The 9,912-nt window shown below is 41.6% G+C and overlaps 1 protein-coding gene across 1 annotated transcript; it reads left to right on the top strand.

The window, feature by feature from the left end:
• Positions 1 to 5,171: 5,171 nt before the first annotated feature.
• On the top strand, positions 5,172 to 6,815 carry BEX2 (brain expressed X-linked 2). The gene is made up of 3 exons (XM_061137836.1): positions 5,172 to 5,317; positions 5,772 to 5,850; positions 6,187 to 6,815. Exon 3 carries the CDS (start codon positions 6,192 to 6,194, stop codon positions 6,576 to 6,578), a length of 387 nt encoding a protein of 128 aa, XP_060993819.1. The 5' UTR covers positions 5,172 to 5,317; positions 5,772 to 5,850; positions 6,187 to 6,191; the 3' UTR covers positions 6,579 to 6,815.
• The last annotated feature ends 3,097 nt before the right edge of the window (positions 6,816 to 9,912 follow it).

Here is a 9,912-nt window from a genome sequence, read left to right as displayed (position 1 = left end):
TCCTAATGAAGAACATTTGGATACTTGCTAATTTTGGCAATTTAAAAAGTGCTATTATGGGCTTCTTTGGTAGCTCAGACAGTAAAGAATCTGTCTGCAATGCGGGAGACCTGGGTTCGATCCCTGGGTCAGGAAGGTCCCCTGGAGAAGGGAATGGCAACCCACTCCAGTATTCTTGCCTGGAAAAATCCCACAGACAGAGGAGCCTGGTGGACTACAGTCCATGGGTTCACAAAGAGTCAAACATGACTAAGCAACTAACACAGATTATGAACATGTGTGTAAATGTTGTTTGGTAAAACAATGCACACTTTTTATTATGGGTATATCTAGAATGAGAGTACTGGGTCTTAGAGTATACATATGCTTACCTTTATGTATTTTTCAAACAGTTTTCCAAAGTGTTAATACCAGCTCTAATTGTACTTGTAAAACACTTGTACACTTGCTTTTTTGTCTTTATTAGCTTAGACATTCTGGGTGGCATTTAGCAGTATCACATTTTGGTTTTAATTTGCATTTCTCTGCACACTAATGAAATTGAGCACATTTTCACAAATGTATTAGACATTTGGATATTCTGATTTTTGAGCTGTTATTTTAAGGTGTTCACTCATTTTTCTATTGGATTGGATTTTTCTTATTCATTTGTAAAAGTTATTTATACTCTATAGATACAAATCACTTCTCAGATATATGTTACAAAAACATTTTCCTAGTTTGGGGCTTGCTTCTTTATTCTTTTGATGATATCTTTTGACGAATAGAAGTTTCTGATATTAAAAAATACAATTTGTAATATTTTTGAATCCTTGTTATTAGTCTTTTTTGTGTCCTTTTCAAGAACACTGCCTACTCCAAAGTCACAAAGACGACTTCCTGTGTACTTTGCGTTAGAACAGTATTTCTACCTTTCTCATTTAGATCTGCAATCCATTGGGAGTTTATTTTTGTGTATTACTTAAGGTAGAGTTAACAAACTTTTTTCACACATGGATATTCAACTGATCTGCTATGACTTAAAAAAAATCCTTATCTACTTCACTGTCATCTTTGCCATAAATCAAGGATAGTATGTGTAGGTAAGTTTCACATGTGTGTGTGTGTGTGTGTGCATGAATGAATATATATATGTTAATATTTGAGACAATATCATACTATTTCTTCACTATAGCATTGTATTAAGCTTGCTATCTTGTATGGAAATCTTGGAGTGCTCTTCTTCAAAGTTGTCTTGGTTATATTTGGTTCTTTATTTACATTTTCACATACAAAGCTGGGATTCTGCTTGTCAACAGAAAAATAATCTGCTGAGATTTTATATGGATTGCATTGAATTTATGGATCAATTTTGCAATAATTGACAACTTTAAAATATTGTCTTCCAATCCATATTTCTACACTTATTTAGGTCTTCTTTAATGTTTTTCAAAATTATATTATAATTTTCAGTGTAGAGGTCTTGCAAGTATTTAATTAGGCTTTTCCTATTTGACTTTTAGTCACCTTTATTCAGTATAATTTACATACAATAAGATACATAGGCATTTTAATTATACAGTTCAATGATTTCAACAAACATTGCCAGTGGAGTCACTACCCCATCAAGATAGAGAACATTTCCCTCAGCTGAGAAAGCTCTGTTATGCCCCTTTTACAGTCAGAAAAATCACAAGTTTCAAGTCAGGCAAACATTGTTTTAATTAAATTTACATCAATATAATTTAGTTTTGCCTGTTCTCAGTTCAGTTCAGTCACTCAGTCATGTCCGACTCTTTGTGACCCTATGGGCTGCAGCATGCCAGGCTTCCCTGTCCATCACCAACTCCTGGAACATGCAGAAGATCATGTCCGTTGAGTTGGTGATGCCATCCAACCAACTCATCCTCTGTCATCCCCTTCTCCTCCTGCCTTCAATCTTTCCCAGCATCAGGGTATTTTCCAAGGACTCAGTTCTTCGCATCAGGTGGCCAAAGTATTGGAGCTTCAGCTTCAGCATCAGTCCTTCCAATGAATATTCAGGACTGATTTCCTTTAGGATGGACTGGTTAGATCTTGTAGTCCAAGGGACTCACCAAGAGTCTTCGGTCCAATAGCACAGTTCATAAGCATCAATTCTTCGGCACTGAGCTTTCTTTGTTGTCCAACTCTCACATCCATAACATGACTACTGGAAAAACTATAGCTTTGACTAGACTGACCTTTGTTGGTAAAGTAATGTCTCTGCTCTTTAATATGCTGTCTAGGTTGGTCATAGCTTTTCTTCCAAGGAGCAAGTGTCTTAATTTCATGGCTGCAGTCACTATCTGCAGTGATCTTGGAGCCCAAGAAAATAAAGTCTGTCACTGTTTTCATTGTTTCCCCATCTATTTGCCATGAAGTGATGGGACCAGATGCCATGATCTTCATTTCCTGAATGTTGAGTTTTAAGCCTGATTTTTCACTCTCCTCTTTCACTTTCATCAAGAAGCTCTTAGTTTTTCTTTGCTTGATGTCAGAAGGGTGGTGTCATCTGCATATCTAAGGTTATTGATATTTCTCCGGGCAATCTTGATTCCAGCTTATGCTTCATCCAGCCCAGCATTTTGCATGATGTACTCTGCATATACGTTAAATAAGCAGGGTGACAATATACAGTCTTGACGTACTCCTTTCCCAATTTGGAACCAGTTTGTTGTTCCATGTCCAGTTCTAATTGTTGTTTCTCGACCTGTATACATATTGCCTTTTCTAGAACTTTATATAAATGGAATCATGCAGAATGCACTATTTTATATCTAGTAACTCTCCCTACATATGATATTTTTTCAGATGCATCTCTGTCATTGCTTGTACCAGTACTTTGTCCCTTTCTATGGCTTCAAAGTATTCTAATGCATGAATGAATCACAATTTTTTAATTCATTTCTTGATGGACTTTTGGATTGTATCCATTTAGGGGCTATAATTAATGGAATTGCTATGAGCATTCCTGTGCAAGTTTTTCTGAGGAAATATATTTTAAATTCTGTTTGGGAAAATTCCTAAGAGTGGAATTTCCAGGACATATGGTTAAGTGTAAGTCTAACTTTTCAAGAAACTGTTAAAATCTGTCAAGGTGATTGAACTTCTTACCAGCAGTGAATGAGAATCCCAGTTGTCCGTATCCTCAAAAATGCTTAAGATTGTCAGACTTAAATTTTAGCTACTCTGATGAGTATGTGGTGATATTTTATTCTGTATTTTTTTTTTACATTTTCTTGATGATTGAGGTTGAGCATCATTCTATGAGCTCATTGGTAATTGATATATGTACTTTTGTGAGATTTTTGTTCATTCTGATCATCTTTGTTTTTTTTAAATTTTCATATATTATTTATTTTGATCATTTTTAATTGCATTGCTACCTTCTTTTTAAATTTGAGTCCTTTATACATCTTCTGGATATAAACCTTTTGTTGGTTACACATATTATAAATATTTTCTCCCAGCTTCCCATTTCATCTTTTAACCATATCTTTCAAAAAGTAGAAGTTTTTAATTTTGGTAAGTCCAGTGTCTGTATACTCCACTATCTGTACAATTACATTGTAAGTCTAGAACTTAGATAACACAATTTTCCAGATTTGTGTTTTTCTTTTCAAAATTATTTTGCCTGTTCTAGGCCCTTTGCGTTTCCATATAAATTTGGGGGGAGGGTAAGTTTGTCAATTTTGGAGAATGAAATGGCAACCCATTCAAGCATTCTTGCCTGGGAAACATCGTGGACAGAGGTGCCTGGTGGGTTATAGTCCACGGGGTCACAAAGAGTCGGACATGACTTAGCAACTAAACAAAAACAAAGTTTATCAATTTATATGAAGTTGCTGCTGCAAGTATGATTTTGACAGCACTAAATTTATGGTGCTTTAGTTGCTAAGTCTGTCCGACTCTTGCCACCCCATGGACTGTAGCCCACCAGGCTCCTCTCTCCATGGGATTCTCCAGGTAAGACTACTGGAGTAGGTTGCCATTTCCTTCTCCAAGGGATCTTCCCCATCCAGGAATGGAAGCCAGGTCTCCCACATTGCAGGCAGATTCTTTACCACCTGAGCTACAAGGGAGGCATTGAATTTATAGATCAATTTAAAGAGAATTAATATCTTAACAGTACTGAATTTCTTGATCAAGGACCATGGTTTATCTTCACATTCATTTTGATTTTAGCTTTTTTCGGTGGTATTTTGTAGTTTTCAGTGTATGAGTTTTCTTCATGTTTTCTTAAATTTATCCCAATTCCAATTGTTCATTGCTAGCATACAGGATCACAACTGAGTTTCTGTATAACTACAAGTGTGCTAAATTAAATTCTTAGTTCTACAGTAGGTTTATTGTAGATGCCTCAGGAATTTATCAACATATGATCATGCGGTTTGCAAACAGACATACTTACTGCCTTTTGAATCAGAAATTTGTGACAGAGTTTCTGCTGTTCTTTTAGCTCTGAAAAACAAACAAGCCTCTGCTGTGCTACACACTTATTGGCTCACTTCATGGAAGGGCCTCATGAATCTAGGGGACCCTCAGAAGAGGAAGCATCAGCTGCCCTGTCCTTTTCTAAGTTCTAAAAATGTAGCTGCCTGTAGAGTCTATATTTACATAACGACTTAGCAGAAGAAACAGGTGGTTGGTTTCTTTTCACCAAACTTTAACCCCTTTTCAAATAAAAACCACGATGTATTTCCTTTTTAAAAAGTACATTGACTCTTGTTTAAAATAAAGGGAAGGGAACAAAACACAGAGATATTAAGAATTTTTCAAAATCCAGACTCCTAGGCTCTTTTCCAGACCTAATTCTTCTATCCGTTTTAGTGGAGGAAAAGAGACTGGAAGCAAAGACAGCAGGTGGAAGGAGTGTCCTGGGAACAAGAGGGAAAACTCAAGTCTTCAGCAGAGAAGTCGGCCTGGCCATCGGCCCCCTGGGAAGGTACTGCCCTTCCGAGGCCAAAAGAGAAAGACCCAGGAACAAATGAAGAAAGGAGAGCTCTGACGCCGGCTCCTGGACAAGTGTCACGGGGCCGGGTGGTGGGCGGCGGGGTGGGTGGGTAAGAGTGGGTGCAAGGGGAGGTGTCCCTGCTGGCTTTGAGAGACCCCCGCTCGGGGCAGGAGGGGTGGGGTGAGGGCGTGGCCTTCCGCGGTGACGAATGCCCCACGTGACCGGGCGGCGCCGTCTTGCACGCCCAGCTCTTGCGTCAGACCCGACTGTCCCCCCGCTCGCTTCTTGGTACCTGCTCCGCCTGGCCCTGAGGGGAGTGCGGGCCGGGGCGGCCCCCAAGAGTGGCAGGCACGAGGGGAGCAGGTAAGGGACCCGGAGTGGGGTCCGCAAAGGTGGCGTGGGCGAGCGGACGCGGCCTGTGGACCCTTTCTCGGGGGGCCTGTTGCCCCGGAGTGGAGACTGCAGCTCCCCCCCCCCCACCCCCCCCCCCGCGGCCCAGCATTTGGCCGCCGAAAGCTGCAGTCCTTTCCGGGAGCTGAGATTGGGGACGGGCCGGAAGACCTTGGGGCAATAGCCCCTTGCGAACACCTGCCTCTCGCACCGTAGCAAGCTTTCCCCACAGCCCCGCCCCACCCCCGATCTTCTCGGGGTAGAAAAAATGGTGGTCGGTGCCGGGTGTTGGGGCTGGGAAGGGGGAGGCTGAGCATGGGAGCGGGGCACACTGGGTGGGGGTAGCTGGGGGTAGGGGATCCGGGGCCGGGAGGGAGCCGAGCGCCCGGCTGCAGCAGCCTCCTGCCCCCACCCCGACCCTCTGCAGGTCTGCGAGTCGGAAGTGTTTCGGCGGCACACTTGCAGCAAGAATCGGGAGGAGCAGGAGACAGCAAGGATAGGCCCAGGTCGGTGCGAGGGACAGTTGGGCGGTGGGGGGAACGCGGGGGAAAACCCTAAGACTCCAAATGCTCCCTGCAACCCCGTCCTCCATTTTGATGCCTGCAGAGACCTGGGCCTGGATCGGCAGGGAAAATGGTGGGTTTGGGGCGCGGGACGGGGGGAGTGCTCGGACTGGGGGCCCCCTAGAGGGCGTAGGAGGCCTCTCAGGTGGGAAAAGGAAAATTTGAAAAGCCTTTGACCACCAAAACTGGGAATATTGAGAGGTGCGTAGTAGGGCCTCTGTCCTCGGTGCTGATCATTCCACCCAGAAAATAGTCCCTGTTGCATCTTTTGTCTCCTAGGAGCAATGGCGTCCAAAGAGGAGCAAGCAGTAAAAAATCGCAACATGGAAGATGCCAACCAGGAGAATGAAAAAAAAGATGAAAAGGATCAAGATGCTAATAAAAGAGAACCTATGGCCCTCCTTTTGGGTGCTAGTGAATATTCTGTACCTAGAGGAATTCGTAGGCGGTTCCGTGTTAGGCAGCCCATAATACATTATAGATGGGACGTGACTCAGAGGCTTGGAGAGCCACAGGCGAGGATGAGAGAAGATAATATGGAAAGGATTGGGGAGGAGGTGAGGCAGCTGATGGAAAAGCTGAGGGAAAAGCAGTTGAGTCATAGTCTGCGGGCAGTTAGCACTGACCCCCCTTACCATGAGCATCATGATGAGTTTTGCCTTATGCCTTGAATCCTGATGTTTTCCGTGAAGTTAGGAGACACTTACTTCCTAAACTTACATGTTCTTGACTTACCTTTGTTGTAAACGTTTTGGTGTTAAACTTGTTTCTTGCGTGTTTCCTATTACCAGCTTCTAATTGTTGTGTTTTTGACCCAGTCTCTAAGTTTCTGTCAGCAGGAAAGTTTTAACTGTTGCATGGAGAAATGTTCATTATATATTGTGAATTAATAAAAGTTTAAAAAAGCATTTTTCCCGTAAAATCGTATATGTTTTGTATACGAACACACCATCTAAGAATATATAAAGTAAAAGTATCTATTATCTATTTATGGTAGAACTATGAATAATTTTAATTTTCTTATCTTTATTTTCTCCCTCTTTGTTTGTCTGCATTGGAAAATTCCCAAATGATACTGATTGGAGTACTAGATCTTACCTTTTCAGTATCACATTCACAGATAATTTCTTGTGTTTTTCACAGAAATGGAAAGCCATGTTCATTGCCTATCATATTTATCAATTTAGAACTGTCAAAGGGCATCCTCATTTTAAAGATTTGAGGTCCTGGTGACTCACATGTTACACCCTCCATGTACTAATTTTTTTTTCTTTTTGGCCATGTTTTTCAGCTTGTGGGATCTTAGTTCTCTGACCATAGATTGAACTGGGGCTGCAGCAGTGAAAGTGCCAAGTCCTAACCACTGGACTGCCAGGGAACTCCCTCCATTTTCTCAGTTTTCAAAACATTAAGGAAAAGTATTAAGGAAAGAGCTTGTTGACCACCTGATGAAAGTAATGTGAGCACTTCTAAGTACTTATGACAAAATCTTGTTTTTAGGTTACCTCAATCTCTTAATTAGAAGTATAAACCTAATAATGATGAGACATACCTCTTTAAAAATCATAATGTTTCTCAGCAAGATGAATATAATAATCACCTCCCAAACCTTTTGTGTGCACTTGATGAGGCAATAAGTCTGTAAGCTTTCTTTAAGCTCTTAACTGCCACTGGGAGATGCATGACCCAACCCTTTAGATACTACCTTCAGTTATTTGAGGGAAGTTCCCAAAGCCGAGTTATCCCTATACTTACAAACAAGTTCAATAGGCTAAAGGGTAAGTAGGTACTTCCATTCCTCTGCTGTTGTGCCCCATTTCCACCTTCTTCCCAGGTTGTTGATGTACAAGGGGTCCTTAAGGTGAGAAAGTCCTACTATGTCTCCGGAATTCCAAATGAATCCTCACTCTGTTCCATAAACTGCATAAATCCCTTCTCTCTGTTATGCTTCCTGGAAAGACCCTGTCTTTCCCAAGTGCCTTCCCAAGAAATCTCCCTGTTTATGATACTATGCAAGATGTGTGAGGGAACAGCTCACTTAATTTGAGAAAGTCCCTCCTCACATCACCCTAGTGAAACCTATGAAAGTAAAAAATTATCCTATGTTGAGTCCACGGGGACGCAAGGAATCGGACATGACTAAGTGATTGAACAACAATACTGAGTTAGACTCCAGGAGATCATGTCAGTGAATTCAGGAGATAACCAAATGTGGAGATCTTTATGAGAAGATTGATTGGGAGGACTATTGGGTTAGTGTCTCCAAAGAAAATGAAATTGCCATGCAGTGTGCTAAGTAGGTGAAATACATATGTATGAAGAGAGTCTTCTGTGGAAATAAACTTAGAAGTTAGGATTCTAGAATGCTTGGCAAACCATAGCCCATGAGCCAAATCTAGCCTCCTGCTTATTTTTTTTTTGGCCAATGAGCTAAGAATAAATTTTACATTTTTTAGTGGTTGAAAAATATTTTGTGACATGTAAAAATTCAAATGTTGATATCCATAAAGCTTTATTGGAATACAGACATATTTATTAATTTATATATTATCTATGGTTGGTTTTGGCTTACAGTGGCAGAAATGAGTAGCTGTGAAGAGATGGTATGGCCCATCTCTTTGTAAAGCCTGCGTACTTATTTGGCCCTAATAGAGAAAGTTTGGTTGGTTGTTGCCGGAGCTTCTTACATGGAGCCTAACCACTCACATACTACACCATTAGATACCCTTTCATATCCAAACACTCTGTTAAGAGCCAAGGGAAGGTGGTTTACAGCATTCTGTCCAGAGACTAGAATCCTAAACTCATCCTTCTCTGAGGCTGACAGGGCACCTTGGATCTACCTATACACAAAGAGATGTACACCTGTACACCTATACCCCCCGCTCTAGAATATAGCATCGCAATAGAACTTACAAATCCAAAGGGGAAAGTGGCTAGGCAGGTGAAAATGGCATGTAACACAGCAAACCCCAGACATCATGAATTGGATGCCTAATCAATTTCAAAGCCCTTCCTCCTCTAGGTGCTTGAGACACAAGGTATGAGACAGAAATTTATAAAGAGAAAGGCTAAAGTTGAAAAGACAGGAAAACAAATGAACAGAGAGGCTTATGCCCATCAGACTTCTCACTCTTTTTCTTCTTTTTTTAAACTGTATATTTTTGGCCACACCATGCCACATTCAGGGTCTTAGTTTCCCCAACCAGGAATTGAACCCACACCCCCTGCAGTGGAAGCACGGAGTATTAACCACTGAACTGTCAGGGAAGTCTTTTAGACTTATCAGTCTTGACTGCCAATGTTTGCACCAACTTCTATGGAAAACAGAAGCATTTTCTTGGCCTAAGGATATTCAGCATTTCCTTCATGAAGAGAAATTGGAAGCTCATGTGTGAGTGAATTTATAGTATATATTTGATAGAAGGTTAGACATGCATATACCCCCAAAACTGTACGTCTCTTTGTATACAGGTAGATCCAAGGTGCTCTCTCAGCCTCAGAGAAGGATGAGTTTAGGATTCTAGTCTCTTGACAGAATGCTTGCTGTTAACCACCTTCTCTTAGCTCTTAACAGAGTGTTTGGATCTGAAAGGGCATCTAATGGTGTAGTATGTGAGTGGTCAGGCTCCATGTAAGATGCTCAGGCAACAAACAACCAGCAGAAAGTGACCAAAAGACAATAAGGAAACTGGGCATGGAGTTCCCTTGAAGGAAACAGCCATATCTAAGACCTGGTTGTATTTGCCTATTGACATCATTTCTATGTGGCAAGCTTCCTTTTCTCCCTCAGTGGCCATTCTTCACAAAGTTCAGTTCAGTTCAGTCGCTCAGTCATGTCCGACCCTTTGCGACCCCATGAATCACAGCACGCCAGGCCTCCCTGTCCATCACCAACTCCCGGAGTTTACTCAAACTCATGCCCATCGAGTCGGTGATGCCATCCAGCCATCTCATCCTCTGTCGTCCCCTTCTCCTCCTGCCCCCAATCCCTCCCAGAATCAG

Source organism: Dama dama, chromosome X (assembly GCF_033118175.1).
Source record: "Dama dama isolate Ldn47 chromosome X, ASM3311817v1, whole genome shotgun sequence".
NCBI classification, from domain to species: Eukaryota; Metazoa; Chordata; class Mammalia; order Artiodactyla; family Cervidae; genus Dama; species Dama dama.
The sequence above is the reverse complement of the archived record's forward strand: the minus strand, read 5'-3'. Positions and strand labels throughout refer to the sequence as shown.